Here is a 16,354-nt window from a genome sequence, read left to right on the forward strand (position 1 = left end):
TTAATTTAATTTTAATTTAATTATTTAATTTAATTTAATTTTAAATTAATTGAATTTAATTAAATTTTTAAGTTAATATAACTATTTATTAACTTAAAAATTAAATTAAATTCAATTAATTAAATTTAAAATTAAATTAAATAATTAAATTAAAATTAAATTAAAGATTTATTAACTATTAACCACAGGAGGAGTAATGGTTTCAACCACTATAAATAAATAATGGTTAATAAATCTGAATGGGACCCACCCGAAATTCAAAGAAAAGACCGTTTAAGATAATCGATGGCTAATCTAAAGTTCAATCCAGATGACGTCGTATGACGAAACGCGTAGGGCGTGGTTTGTGTACGTCAATACGTCACTTCCGGGAACGGTGGTTTGAGCCGGTGGAACGCGGAAGCGGTCCGGCGAACACCTCTCAAGCTGACAGTGAACTCCCTAACTGTGAATGGATGCTACGTTAATTCGGTTGACACAACATATGCTACGCAATGGAGGCTTATCCTTTATTTTAGTGACCGAGAAGTGTCGAGGCATCGGCCGAAAGAGTGTGGTAAGCAGCGGTGTTTTGGTGGGTCATCTACCGACGCCATACTTTGCTTGTTTATTTGGTTCTTTAATCACTACACGTGGTTTTTGGCATTATCAGCACTCGGCACTTTATATGTACAACATATGATGTTTATAGTATGGCACACTAAGCACAGCCCATAAATAGCACGTAGCACTTTATATTATATTATTTTATATTTCATTTTATATTATATCTTATTGTGTGCACTTTTAGCACTATATGCACTTTTCTAATTTGCACATGCACGATTTAAAGTGGTAGCGCCGATTCCAACATTTTTGCAACTTTTTCTAAAGTTCAAACCGATTTCACAATATATATCAATCTATTTATGAATTATCTATAAAAGCATTTACATCGACTTCTAAGCAACATTAGAACCTGCCGACAGATCAGCACTTTGCTTATTTGTAGTCGCCATTCCACTTCATTTGAGTTCTTCATGCCCGATTTATTGCATCCATTATGCACTGGCCCTGGGAACAGGTCTTTGAAACAAGGTAAAAAAATGAATGAAAATAGATCTCAAGGGTTGTCAAAGATGACAGGCGTTTGAAGCACTTAAAAGCCAAGCTTTGATATGATCGAACCTCCTGGGCAAATGATATACCAGACAAGCCATCATTTCGTATCAGGCTTCAGCCCGGTGGTGGTCTCACCCACTTCCGCAATACTCGTAAAAGACTGGAAAGCCATACAAAGCAACACTTACATCATTACATCACTCATCCCCACCAGTAAGAGCAATGACATCATACCATCACAATGTCACCAACACCACTCAAACATCAAGAAATAAAATAAAGCACAAACTGCTAGCTGAAGACTTAAAGATTCCTTGGTGAGATGAGTCATCTGCTAAAACCGTGTTTTCAGGAAGCACCGAAAATACAATTCAGATTCCAGACGTGTGCTATGGAGATTATTAAATAAATAAGTATGTCTCGGAGGAAGAAAATAAATAAGTACTGTGCGTCAAGCACAAAACATGGCTTGGAATTACTTAATATATTTAGTTTAAAATATATGCAGCTGTAAGGGGTGACTCCATATTGATTCAGTCAGTGGTGCAATGCTGAATAAATGATAAATCTGGTCATATTTATCGGATCACATGGATGTGTCATCATGGGCGCAAACAGTTTTTGGAAAGTAAGGTTTTGCGTTGTTTATTGTGCATATGAGCTGTTTATGGACACCAAGGATGGAGAAAACAAACAAATGGGTGTTCAAAGAAGACCAACCAGTATTTTATCCAAACAAGAAACACTTCATTGAAAAAAAATATTTTTATACCATAAAAAAAGGTCTCAAAAAGTGTATATTAACCACTTAATCCCCAGAAGATTTTACCCCCTTCCTGACCAGGGGGTTTTTTGCGATTTTTTTTTACTGCGTGAGTTTAACGGACGATTGCGTGGTCGTGCGACGCTGTACCTAAACGAATTTGACGTCCTTTTTTTCCCACAAACAGAGCTTTCTTTTGGTGGTATTTGATCACCTGTGCGATTTCTTGATCATGCGCTATAAACAAAAAAAGAGTGACAATTTTGCAAAAATAACAATATTTTTCAATTTTTTTTATATGAAATTCCCCCAAAAAAATGTAAAAATCAGAATTTTTTAACATTTTAGGCCAATTAGTTTTCTGCTACATATGTTTGGTAAAAAAAATCGCAATAAGCGTATTTTGATTGGTTTGCGCAAAAGTTATTGCGTTTACTAACTAAGGGAAAGATTTTTGTAATTTTTATTGTTTTTTTTTTTTTAACGAGTAATGGTGGCGATCTGCAATTTCCGTCACTTCCTGTTTGCAATGATTCCTGGGAGCTGAACGTCATCGCTCCCAGGAATCAATGCGACGGCACCAGCCCCGCTCATCACTTCAGGTGCGGCGCCGCATTCCCTGCTAAACAGCTTCTGGGCATGCCCAGTAGCTGTGGAGGAATGCGGCGCCGCACCGGAAGTGACGAGTGTGGCCGGTGCAGGCGCATTCTGGGAGAAGAGGACACGGAAGAGGATGCAGAAGAGGATCGCGCTGGCTTCAGCTGTCCACATCCGAGATGGCAACGCTGGAGAAGAAATTTTAAAGGTAAGTATTTCTTCTTGCAGGTAAGTCGACCCGGGACAGTACAGAGGCTATCCATTGTGGAATGTACTAGCCCGGTTCATGGCCGGAACTCCGCTTTAAATACAGTACAATGATTTTGGGTTTAATACTGAAAGCTGCAGATTTTAAAAGATTAAAAATTGCTGAAAAAGTGAGTTAAAAAGTTAAAGCTTATATGAGATTTTTGTGACTAGACCTACGCTAAAGCGTCGCCGTCGGAATCACGGTTTATACAACACACAATCTTGAAGTAGCCACGGTGTCAGGAATGAATCCAGATTTGTAAATTGGAAAATATACATGAACACATAAAAGGTTTTTGTACGGTGATTTATGTTTGCTTTTATGTTCAGGGAACTACAAATTGTCAATTTGGTCTGGACTGGTCTTTGTAGATGAATTACACAAAGTAACCAAAATGCACTAATTATTGTTCAAGTCCTTATTAAAGGGCATATTTGTGTCTTGCCTGGACAGGTATTGTAGACTTGGGAATCCCAGACATTTGTCTATAAATCTATTTAGAGATATAACAACTATTAACGGAACTCCAGGCAGATATTAAACATATAAAGTATAAAGCCGTAACTGAGTTTTATTTTTTTTGGAAGGGAAATAGGAAATGCTTACAATTTTTTCAGGTTTTTATTTATTTTCCCATGGAGGAGATTTTGCCTTACTTGCGAGTTGCGACACAACAGACAATGAGAGAAAATCCATTTAGCCCCCGTTCACACTGGGGCGATCCGACTTGCTGGTGCGACCTCACAGGTCGCGGTGTGCAGCTCGCACCGCGACCTCCGAGCGGCCGGCACGGACTTCATAACATTGAAGTCAATGCAGGTCGCCCCAAAGAAGCTCCGGACCCTTTTTCTAAGTCGGAGCGACTTGTGTCGCTCCTATTAGAACGGGTCCACAGCTTCTCTATGGCAGGCGACCTGTTAGGCGACCAGGTCGCCCCAGTGTGAACGGGGTCTTAAATTGGGTTCAGATCTCCTAACATCTGGTGCAGCTCTGCATAAAAACCAATCCGCTTCCAGGATTTTTTTGTCAAAGCTTAAAGCGTAACTCCACTTTTGTTGAGAAAAAAAAACATTCCCCTCTGGGTGATCTCTGTACATTACAAGGATTTTAACAAACTTTGTTGCAGATTCCTACCTTTTGTTATTCTGAAGCAATCCCTGTTTGTTCCTCTGTGCCTCTGTGCTGAGTGGGTCAAATTGGAGTGGTTTCATAATTATCTATCAGCTGTGGCAGCTGCAGGGCTCTAATGAGGAAATCTGCTGGGCCTGCATCCCTTTAGATGTGTTCCTATTGGGAGTATCTCACCAAAAATGACTTTTGTGTTGCAGGGAATGCCAGAAATCTAACTTGTATCTTAGTTCAGACCTCTGGGAAAATCAGTGAGCCAATCACACAAGCAGGAAATGATGTTTCTGGGGGTGTGGTCAGTATACATTCTGTGTACAGAACTCCTCCAGGCGGCCATATTGCATTGCATTTTCAGTAAATTACAACAGCTGCAGATTGAAAAGGAAAGGTCATTTTTAATAACATTCAATTACAATATGGTTTGTGTCGCAATTGTATACGCTATATTGTTTTTTCTTTATTTGCTAATTTTTTTTGCCCACTTAAGTGGAGTTACCCTTTAACCACTTGCCAACCGCCGCAAGTAGATTACTGCGGCGGTCAGCCCCTCACAGGCAAAGTGACGTAAATATACGTCACTAGCCGGTGAGGCTCTGGGGAGCAAGCGCGCGCCGCCGGCGGCGCGCTCCCATGCGGTCACGGACCCCCCCACGCGTGTGACCGGCAGACCCGATGTCCGCCGCTCACTCTGCGATCGTCGGGGGAGATTGAGAAAGGCAGGCAGCTTGTGTAAACAAGCTGCATGTCATTCTCCCCTGTGTAGAAACACTGATCATACGGTTCTACTATGTAGGACCGTTGATCAGTGTAACTACAGCTCAACAGACAGCCAATCACAGTTAGAATCACGCCCCTAGGGACACACACAGCCCCTCCCTCTCAAATAAAGTTAACCCCTTCACTACCAGTGTATTTTTACAGTAACAGTGCATATATATAGCACTGATTACTGTAGAAATGTCACTTTTAACCCCAAAAGTGTCAAAAATGTCAGTCAAGGGTCCGATCTGTCCGCCGCAATGTCGCAGTACCGCAAAAAAAATCGCAGATCGCCGCCATTACAATCTTTCCCTTTGTTAGTAAACGCAATAACTTTTGCGCAAGCCAATCAAAATACGCTTTTTGCGATTTTTTTTTACCAAACATAGGTAGCATAAAACAAATTGGCCGAAAATGTTAAAAAATTTAGATTTTTACATTTTTTTTGGTGGGAATTTCATATAAAAAAATGTGAAAAATATTGTTATTTTTGCAAAATTGACGCTCTTTTTTTGTTTATAGCGCGTGATCAAAAAATCGCACAGGTGATCAAATACCACCAAAAGAAAGCTCTGTTTGTGGGAAAAAAAGGACGTCAAATTCGTTTAGGTACAGCGTCGCACGACCGCGCAATTGTCCGCTAAAATCACGCAGTGCCGAATCGCAAAATACCCCCTGGTCAGGAAGGGGGTAAAATCTTTCGGGGCTTAAGTGGTTAATAGAACAAGCTGAAGTTAGAAGCTGATACTACAATGCATAGTTGCACCAGATTTTGCATTCCCCAGTTTTAGTAAATAAACCCCAGTGTGCTGCTGCTGTGCAGTCAGCAAGCCGGAATAGGGGGGAAGTTCTTGACACAGGGCGGCTATGATCCTTATGACTGGCTCACAGGATGGGATATCATTGATACCCTCACCTCCTCCTGGTACATCTACCGATTTTTCATCTTACAAGGATAATCTATCATGCACATTGAACTTTTCACCTGTGCTTAAAGGGATATGAATCAGAGATACCTGTTATGACTTACATTTACAGATGGTGTCCCATTAGGACCATAGAAGGTCTGCTAACTATAGATCTGTTCCTGTGTAAACCCACACATATCTCTAAAAAGGATTATTGGGAAAGATACCCACAATATGTACCAATTACTCCCCTGTGTCCACCCCAGGCAGGGTTAATCTGGGTATTCTGGGAAGGCCGCCACCAAGAAAACTGTATATCTTGACGGTCCTGAGGAAGCTGCATGCGAAACGCATTGACCTGTGAAAAGACGAGAACCATATATCCCCATATTTTGTGATATGTATCTAATCTATATCAATGGTATACATGACAGTGATTGTTTGGAGACACTGTTGAACCTTCATTAAATGTAACCATATTGCTACATTTAGAGGCACCGCTCTTCTGTTTTATACTTGGTTGTGACATGATGCTATTAGAGAAAGAGATGTACAGCGATCAGGCAGTTGAAACGTCACAGCCAGCCATGGGTGCAGGACCTCGGATCGCCACCGCAAACAGGGTACAAGAGAAATGGCCGCACACCAAGCGTTGGCTCACAATGAAAGGCTTTATTGAACAAGGATGCAAGGTACAGCAAAATGGATGGTAGACATGTTTCACACGACTCACCGCGTGCCTTTCATCTTGAGCCATCGCTTGATGTGTGGCCATTTCTCTTGTAACGTGATGCTATCAGGGGAGGACTGGGCCAGGGGGCAGGGGGGCAATTGCCCCCTGGGCCGCTCTGATACCCCGTAAAAAAGCTGCACTGTTTCTGCCACAGACATGCCTAAATGATTCCTGGTGAAGAGAAGTAAAAAGTCCCCACCGCTGACCTACTGAGTGCGAGTTGAAGACAAGGACAGAGCGCAAGCCCCCCCTCCCTCAGCATGGATGGTGTAAACTGTGTCTGAGCAGAGGCCGGTTCCATGCCCCACTGGAGATTCTTTTGCCCTGGCCAGCCCCAACTAAGCTCCCCCTGCTGGCCAGGTCTGGAACTCAGATTAGGCCGATAAGTAGAGAGTATCTGGAGCAGGGCTTCAGCTTATAATGGGGGTCAGGAGGATGATTGGGAGAGTGGAAGGGGGGGGTCAGGGAAAGTGGAATGGGGGCCAAGTAGCTGCACCATGGGCCTCTGGTTTGTACTTGCCCCCTGGGCTGAAAGTTGCCAGTCTGCCCCTGGATGCTATCAAGAAGACATCGCTTGTTTATCATGCCAAAATTTATTTTAAAAAATGTTGCTCGTCTTGCAAAATGCTCTCAAACCAAGTTACTCTCAATCCAAGGTTTTACTGTAAAAAAATAAAACTATTTAGCACTTAACTAACCAATCGAATAAACGTTTTTTGTTCTTACCAGCGTACTGGATTTACTGCTAGAGTATCATGCCACAGTGGAAGCCATTCTGTGCTTGCTTATATTTTTCCCCTTGTCTTTTCTTCCCTCTAGTTCCTCCTCAGTTTGTAGACTTTCCTTTGGATGTAGAAGTGGATGTTGGAGAGAGTGTGGAGCTCCTCTGCAGTGCTGAAGGGAGCCCCGTACCAATAGTCTCCTGGTTGCGTCAAGATGAGGGTCCAATAGTCCCATCTGGAACTACAGAGGTCATCGATGGTCTTGGATCAAACACCGTCCATATGAGAAGTAAGGCACAGAATGCTGAAGCAACACACATAAATTCAATAGCTCTACCTTTGAGGAATTAAACTTCCCAACTTTTTTAATAACATGAGTGGTAGGTATAGGCAGTTGTCCATAGCCACCAAAATCATTTTACATTCAGTGTTCTCTCCACAAATATATTTTATCTGCTTTAGGATGAAGGTAGACAAAAAAGATATTCTGCCCATACACTGGCATGCCACCTAAAGAATTACTGTACTATTTTAAAGTATATCTGAAACCAAGAAGAGAAGTGGAATATATTGCAGCTTTCTAAATGCAAATTTTTCATTAAACAATAGACATGCATAGACATGTGCACAGGGTGTGCCGGGTGTGGCTGGGCACACCCTAATCACCCTGTGCAGTGCCGATTCCCCCTGCTTCCAGTCTCCCCCCTGCAGCTCCTCTGCAGGAAAGGGACTGGTAAATATTTTATTAACCAGTCCCTTCCTTTTCTGAATGAACACAGTGAGTGAACTGTACTGATCGCTCCAATCTCAATTCTTAACTGAAACATAGTAAACTGTTTACTGCAGCCTGCAGAGAAAGGGAAAGGGGATTCTCTGTCCTCAGTTTATTTCTCTGTCTCTAAAGTGGGACATCAGGGGTTTGTTTTAGACCCTTGATATTTCACCAAAGCCCAATGACGGGGTTCTTAAAAAATTTTTTAAAAAGAATATTGTAAAAAATAATTTAAAAATGATAAAACTTCCCTACTGGCACCAATCTTTGCTCTACTGACTCTGTCCACTGCCCTACTGGCACCAATTCCTGCTTTACTGACACCATCCACTGCCCTACTGGCACCAATCTTTGCTCTACTGACACTGTCCACTGCCCTACTGGCACCAATCCCTGCTTTATTGACACCGTCCACTGCCCTACTGGCACCAATCTTTGCTCTACTGACACCATCCACTGCCCTACTGACACCAATCTTTGCACTACTGACACTGTCCACTGCCCTACTGGCACCAATATTTGCTCTACGGACACCGTCCACTGCCCTACTGGCACCAATCTTTGCTCTACTGACACCATCCACTACTCTACTGGCACCGATCTTTGCTCTACTGACACCATCCACTGCCCTACTGGCACCAATCTTTGCTCTACTGACACTGTCCACTGCCCTACTGGCACAAGTCTTTGCTCTACAGACACTGTCCACTGCCCTACTGGCACCAATATTTGCTCTATGGACACTGTCCACTGCCATACTGGCACCAATCTCTGCTTTACTGACACCGTCCACTGCCCTACTGGCACCAATCTTTGCTCTACTGACACCATCCACTGCCCTACTGACACCAATCTTTGCTCTACGGACACCATCCACTGCCCTACTGGCACCAATCTCTGCTTTACTGACACTGTCCACTGCCCTACTGGCACCAATATTTGCTCTACGGACACCGTCCACTGCCCTACTGGCACCAATCTTTGCTCTATTGACACCATCCACTACTCTACTGGCACCAATCTTTGCTCTACTGACACTGTCCACTGCCCTACTGGCACCAATCTTTGCTCTACTGACACTGTCCACTACTCTACTGACACTGTCCACTGCCCTACTGGCACCAATATTTGCTCTATGGACACTGTCCACTGCCATACTGGCACCAATCTCTGCTTTACTGACACCGTCCACTGCCCTACTGGCACCAATCTTTGCTCTACTGACACTATCCACTACTCTGCTGATATACACGCGTGTGTTTGTGCTCTGGGGTGCACACCCTAATGCAATAGGCTGCATACACCAATATAAACATGTTGTACTCACCCGCTTTGTGCAATAGTATTGCACAATGCAACCCCTTCCTCCAATTCTGAGGTTCCCCACTGGTGTTGTCTGTTCCTCCTCTTCTGTGTCTGCCCCCATAGCAAGTTTCTTGTTATGAGGGCAGACGTGCGAGCTCGCTTGGAACTGGGCTGTGAGTGTCTATATGCACCCACAGCCTGGCTCTGCCTCATCCCCGGCTTTCAGCTTACAGGATTTGATTGACAGCAGTGGGAGCCAATGGCACAAACCTCCAGTGAAAAGAGAAATAGGGGAGACGAACTGCAGATGGGCCATTGCTGGATCAATAGAGGATGGGGAGGATGGGGCACAGCAAGCATGGTGAGTGGGTGTTGTCACCCTGGAAAGGAAACAAATGCAGCCGCCACATCTAAGAAATGGTTAGCTGCACTTTTAGTCTCCATTTTTTGGGGGGGGGGGGGGTAGATTCATTTTAATGTAGCATTTTTTGCTTTCTATTGTTCCAGTGACACCTGTCCCTCGTTTCATATCTTGTCATTACTCCCCAAGTGCAGAAATTAATGGAAGATCTCTCAATTGATGTCACAGACAACAAAACAATCCTGACACTACTTCTATTCCTATCATTTTCAGTCTAAAACCAAAAAAAAGATCAAATTAAAATATTTTGGCTGAAGTTAGGGTTGGGAAAGTGTTAGCGAAAGGTTAAGAATTTAGGGCTCCTTTCAGGTGATGACTAAGTGTTCGGACAGGGGAATTTTAGTGTTGGGAGGTTTGCTGAAAGCCCACTTGTTTTCAGCACTGAAAGCCCAATGCCAAGAACTAACATACCGCAGTTTGCTGAACTGGAACATAAAGTTTTTTCCATGTATGCTTATCGGTATCATTAAATATTAGTATCTTTGTTAACATTCTTTTCCTAGTTGCAAAACCAGAGGACACTGGAGTGTACGTGTGCGAGGCCCGGAATCCATTTGGCTGGGTACAAGCAGAAATCCTCCTAACAGTCACGGGACTTGGTAAGAGATATACTCCATGCTTTGTATGTAGCACACTTCAAAAAGTATTACTGACCATTGCAGTAATATTTATCTTCCTTTCCAGTGGCTCCGCAGGTGGGTGAGGCACCATCGGAGATCAATGTCCTCCAAGGAAATCCTGTGTTGCTACCATGTAAAGTCACAGCAGGAAACCCCCTTCCAGTACAGCGCTGGTTGAAAGACTCAGGACCAGTAAGTTAACTGATAGACAAAGGTGTACCTACAGTTCTACTTACCTGCTACGAAATGTGAGAAGAGTCGTTATTTGCAAAGGGTGACCTTCAGCATTGATTAAAGACAAATACAGTGTAGCACTACTCCCTGAGGAGCTGCTTGAAGCGGGTTCCCCTGGGTTACCCATAGCAACAACTTATGAAACCTTAGTACTTTAAGTGTTTGGCTCAGTCAGAAACAGTCCAGAGGATTTGGTTTTTTTGTTGTTTTTATTTTAGAACTTGGGATGGGAGAAGGGATGAGTGGGATACTCCAACTTGAGGAACTATGCACAATTGGAGGACTTCTAGCTAACTTGAGTGCGGCAAGGCCGCTGCGTCACCTTGCCACTGATGTGAAGAATATAAAAGGCGAACTATGTATTGAATTACTCTTCAGGGCCCCACTTGGCACCCCCTTTACTATTACTCTTCAGGGTTCTTCTTGGCACCCTCTTTACACTTGCTAACTGTGTGAGCTGACCTTCTGTCCTCTGACCTCACTGGAGCGATCTCCCTTCCTGGGCAGACCCCTTGGCAAGCCCCCTGGTACTCACGGACACTGTTTTTCCCAGTTGACTTTGCCAGCAGCTCCACCATCAGCTTTCCAGGACCCTCAAGGCTCAGCTCCACAACTGGTTCACTAGGCCGACTGCCTGTGACCACCTTCCTCAGACTGCAGGAGGAGAGACAGCCGTTACCCTCCTCCTGGGACTTTGCTTCCCACCAAAAGACGCCCTGTCACATGTGCCCTCAGCTTTTATGGTCAATCCCAGGATGCACTGCAGTGGTGCCCTCCCACTGGGACTGCCACAAAAGCCAGTTTGCCACTGGCTAGGTTTCCTCCACTGTCCAAGGCTATATATATATATATATATATATATATATATATATATATACAGCACACACATATGTGTTTGAGCTTTGAAGTGCACACCCTAATGCAATAAGCTCCAGATCATAGGCATCAATTAATTTTTTTTTTCAATGGTTTCCCTGTATACTGTATAGGCACATGTACATCCCAGCATACAGCATACAATGCTTTATATACAGAAGCCAACTTTATAGCATCAGCTTTTCAACAACACTGTGAGCTTGTGCCTCCGGCAAACATTTTACAGTAATTATATTAATCGATTGGTAGACTGATAAGTAAAATGTCAGCACTCTAAAGTACCGCTATCTACAGACAGACAGGCCACTGCCGCTATCTGTAAGGGTGCTGCTATCTTCTTCTCTTGCCCATTTCTGAGCACTGCGTAAATACTAACAGAGGCCTCATTTACATCGAAATGATTTACATGTGTCCGCGTTCTTCTTGTTTTCTTCACTCATCAGCTGCAGTTTATTTGGCGCCATTCCATTGATGAAGCAGGTGGACTGCACATAGAACCAGCCTTAAGAGAGGATGCCGGGAATTATATGTGTGAGCTGTCCAATGCTGCCGGATCGACCAATCAAAGCATTCTTCTCAACGTCCATGGTGAGCACCGCTACGGAAAACCTTATTAATAATGTTGCAGTAAATTTAAGGAACTTTTCTGCTTAGAGATAAATCTTAATAAAAGCAGGCCATGGATTATGAGATTTTCTTTACGGGTTGCAGGAAAGAAAGTAGCACAATTCCCCCATCAACGCAGACAGTGTTGATGGGGGAATCCCTCCTACTTCAGAGGTAAGTTAATAGGTAACGGTTATTGATCGACCGATATCATTTTTTTACCGCCGATACCGATATTTTGGTCATCGGATATCGGTATCGGCCGATATTGGCCGATATTTTCGGACATTAACATTTTTTAATTTTTTTTTAATGTCTACAGGTACTGTGGTGGAGGGATCTGGTGGACTAAAAGACCCCAAACACCTCCTCTGCACTTAAAAGCATTCAAAACGCCAAGTTTGGTTGTTTTGAATGCTGTAATTTTTTTTTATTCGGCGCTGCCAGTACTCGGAAGTGATGTCAGGACATCACTTCCGGGTACTCGGCGGCGCCAAATTCAAAGAAATGGAGACCTGGTCAGACAGCGGAGGTGCAGACGGAGACTCGGTCAGACAGCGGCGGTAAAGGTAGGATGCCTGGGTCTCCCGGTGGGACAGGAGACCTGGGCGAGCCACGGAAGGCGGCAGGAGGGGGCGTCCCCTCCCGCTCCTTGGAATGACAGCCGAAAGGCTTATCAGCCGCATCGGTTATCATTACAAGACAGCCGACCGTTGGCTATGGACACTGGTACCGGGGTTATACCTCTAGCTGCAGGCATCACTCTGGTACAGCACTTTCCCGAAATATCGGCAATATCGGTAAATCAAAAGGCCGATTCCGATATATCGGGGAAAGTGCATATCGGCCCTCAATATATCGGCTTTGCCGATAATCAGTCGATCACTAGTAACGGTATCTTCGAAAATTTAATAATATACAATTAGTAACAAAATTGATTTCTGTTGTACAGTGAATATGTCATACAAATTTCACAATATTACATTAAAAAAAGTATGTATATATATATATGTATACACACACACAGTATCTCACAAAAGTGATAATTACATTTTTGTAATTATTTTAGTACATCTTTTTATCTTTTCATGTGACAACACTGAAGAAATGACACTTTGCTACAATGTAAAGTAGTGAGTGTACAGCTTGTATAACAGTGTAAATTTGCTGTCCCCTTCAAAATAACTCAACACACAGCCATTAATGTCTAAACTGCTGGCAACAAAAGTGAGTACACCCCTAAGTGAAAATGTCCAAATTGGGCCCAATAAGCCATTTTCCCTCTCTGGTGTCATATGACTTATTTGCGTTGCAAGGTCTCAGGTGTGAATGGGGAGCAGGTGTGTTAAATTTGGTGTTATCGCTCTCACTGGAACCATGCCCTGTGATCTGATGAGTCCAAGATAAACTTATTTGGTTCAGATGGTGTCAAGCGTGTGTGGCGGCAACCAGGTGAGGAGTACAAAGACAAGTGTGTCTTGCCTACAGTCAAGCATGGTGGTGGGAGTGTCATGGTCTGGGGCTGCCGGCACTGGGGAGCTACACTTCATTGAGGGAACTATGAATGCCAACATGTACTGTGACATACTGAAGCAGGGCATGATCCCCTCCCCTCAGAGACTGGGCCGCAGGGCAGTTTTCCAACATGATAACCATCCCCAAACACACCTCCAAGATGACCACTGCCTTGCTAAAGAAGCTGAGGGTAGAGGTGATGGACTGGCCAAGCATGTCTCCAGACCTAAACCCTATTGAGCATCTGTGGGGCATCCTCAAATGAAAAGTGGAGGAGCGCAACGAAAAGTGGAGGAGCGCAAGGTCTCGAACATCCACAAGCTCCGTGATGTCATCACGGAGGAGAGGAAGAGGCCTCCAGTGGCAACCTGTGAAGCTCTGGTGAACTCCATGCCCAAGAGATTTAACAGACCCCTGATGTCTCACTTTTGAGACCAAGAAAGGGACTAAAGACAGAGGTTCCCCAGTGTAATGTTCTGGTACCTTTGGGTACCCTAATTACTCTTTCATAAGTGTATGCGCCCCACCATTCTCTTTTGGTAAGGTGCGCATACACCTTTAAGACTGATACTGTCATCACTGAGCGCCGGACTGGATGGCTATTTAGATCGCCGGCTCTCACTCACATGTGTTCGTTCAAACTGCTTTGTGCCTTGATGCTAACCTGTCTTGAAGCTCTCATGCTTGCAAGCATACCTCGCTGTCGGAACCACGCTGCGCTGATCCCTGTATCCCGCTACCGGATCATCCGCTCTTGCCGAACCTCTCCTCTGCTACATTGCTATTAGTGATAAGTACCCCACAGGGGAAACCTCTATAACCTTTATACTAAAGCTTACACTATCTAGCTCTGCATACTAAGGACTATTACTACATCTGCATTATCTAAGATTGCTAGCTCTTGAGCCTACTACCACCTGTTCTTGCACTGGGTTGATCTCTCTTGTATGTCCACCTGCTACTCTGTCATCTACTACCATACATGATTGCTAAACCTATCTGCATCCCATCTGCTACTATCTTACTCATGTCCATCTCGATTCCTGTTTTGGATATGATGTAGCCTAGAAACAGTACCTCTTCTTTATGAAACAAGCATTTTTTCAGTTTCACATAAAGGTTGTGTGCAAGCAATCTCGATAATACTAGTCTTATATGTCTTATGTGTTCAGACAGGGATCGTGAATATATAAGTATATCGTCCAGATATACCACAACACAGACATCTAGTAAGTCTCTGAAAATATCGTTTATAAATCGTTGAAAAACTGCAGGGGCGTTGCATAGCCCGAATGGCATTACAAGATATTCGAACAATCCGTATCTGGTTCTGAATGCAGTCTTCCACTCGTGTCCATCACGGATTCGAATGAGATTGTATGCTCCTTTCAGGTCCAATTTTGAAAAATAGGTAGCTCCACGCACCTGCTCAATGAGCTCAGGGATAAGCGGTAGAGGATAGCGATCTTTTATTGTAATAGCATTCAATTGCCTATAGTCGATGATAGGCCTGAGACTTGAGTCCTTATTGCGGACAAAAAAGAGTCCTGCTGCTGTGGAAGAAGTGGAAGGTCTAATAAAACCTTTTTCCAAATTCTCATCCAAATAGTCTTTGAGATGGGAAAGTTCATCCTGTGAAAGAGGATAAACATGACCGAAGGGCAATTTGCTATTTGGGAGTAGATCAATGCTACAATCATAGTCTCGATGGGGAGGTAGTGCTTGAGCATTTTTCTCAAGAAAAACCTCAGAGAGATCCTGATAACATAGTGGTGCAATCTCATCTGTCACCACAGACAGGATCTTCCCGAAAGACGGGAGGTTACACTTACCCTCGCAATAGCAAGAGAGGAAGGTTAGGGTCCGTTCCTTCCAATCTATGGTTGGTTGATGTGTGTGCAACCAGGGAAGTCCCAAAACAATGGGAAAGTGGGGTGAAGGTATTAGATCGAAGGTAGTGGTCTCCATATGAGACCCGTTAGTAGTGACTAGGAGTGCCTGTGTCTGATCAGTGATCGGACCAGAGGATAAAGGAACACCGTTAATAGACTCACTGAGACAGGTTTAAGTTTAGAAATAATTGGAACTTTATTTAAAGCAGCAAAACGTATGTCAATATAATTTCCACAAGATCCTGTGTCAATCATGGCCTTAGTAGTAATCCTGTTCTGGTCCCACTGTAATGTTAAGCAAACAGAAAGATAAGGGTTAGTGATTGAAGTTGTCAATCCCCCTAGGAGGACATGTGAACACTCACCCTTCTTTTTGTAGACTAGGGGACAGACGTTTATCTTGTGATCCGGGAATGCACAGTACAAGCAGAGATTACCAGATCGTCTTCTGGCTCTTTCCATAATTGATAGAGGTGGGCGTATGGTTCCTACCTCCATAGGAACGGGGTCAACGGCCGAAATCCGAGAAGAACTGGATAATGGCATTCCCATTTTCTCAGCCTTTCTTTCTCGTAGTCTTCTATCTATGGTGATACTGAGTTGTATCAATGCATCCAGGGTTTTTGGCAGATCCGCTCGGGCGAGCTCGTCTTTAACGGCCTCTGATAGGCCAAGCCTAAATTGGGTTTTCAGAGATGCATCATTCCATTCTGAATCAAGGGTCCATCTCTTGAATTCTGCGACAAAGTCTTCTACAGGTCTCCCACCTTGTTTCAAGGATCTTAATTGAAGATCGGCAGTACTCTGCCTATTGGGATCATCATATAGGCTAGTGAGTTCTGCTAGGAACAAGGCATAGGAGGTGAGAAGCTGGTCGCTTTTCTCAAAAAGAGAGTCTGCCCAGGCCCGAGGATCGCCTGTTAGGTAAGAAATAATAGTACAAACCTTAATGTGATCAGTAAGGTAGGTACGGGGTTTTAGCAAGAAAAGTAACTCACATGCGTTTTTAAATTCGCGAAATTTTTTGCGATCGCCTGTAAATACCAAAGGAGGATTTATTTTGGGTTCAGGGGACTGAGCAGTGGTAAGTTGTGTCAGTCTAATTACCTGCTGCGACAGAGCCTGATTGTCTTCTTTTAATTCAGCAAGTGC

The 16,354-nt window shown here is 43.7% G+C and overlaps 1 protein-coding gene across 1 annotated transcript in view; it reads left to right on the forward strand.

The window, feature by feature from the left end:
- Positions 1–16,354, forward strand: part of HMCN2 (hemicentin 2) — a 377,259-nt gene that overhangs the window by 139,285 nt on the left and 221,620 nt on the right. The window contains exons 16-19 of the mRNA XM_082263033.1: positions 7,059–7,250; positions 9,963–10,058; positions 10,144–10,271; positions 11,633–11,777. Of these exons, the coding sequence (XP_082119159.1) occupies positions 7,059–7,250; positions 9,963–10,058; positions 10,144–10,271; positions 11,633–11,777 (561 nt within the window). The remainder of the gene's footprint in view (positions 1–7,058; positions 7,251–9,962; positions 10,059–10,143; positions 10,272–11,632; positions 11,778–16,354) is intronic.

This window comes from Pelophylax lessonae (assembly GCF_965119305.1).
Source record: "Pelophylax lessonae genome assembly, chromosome: 7".
NCBI classification, from domain to species: domain Eukaryota; kingdom Metazoa; phylum Chordata; class Amphibia; order Anura; family Ranidae; genus Pelophylax; species Pelophylax lessonae.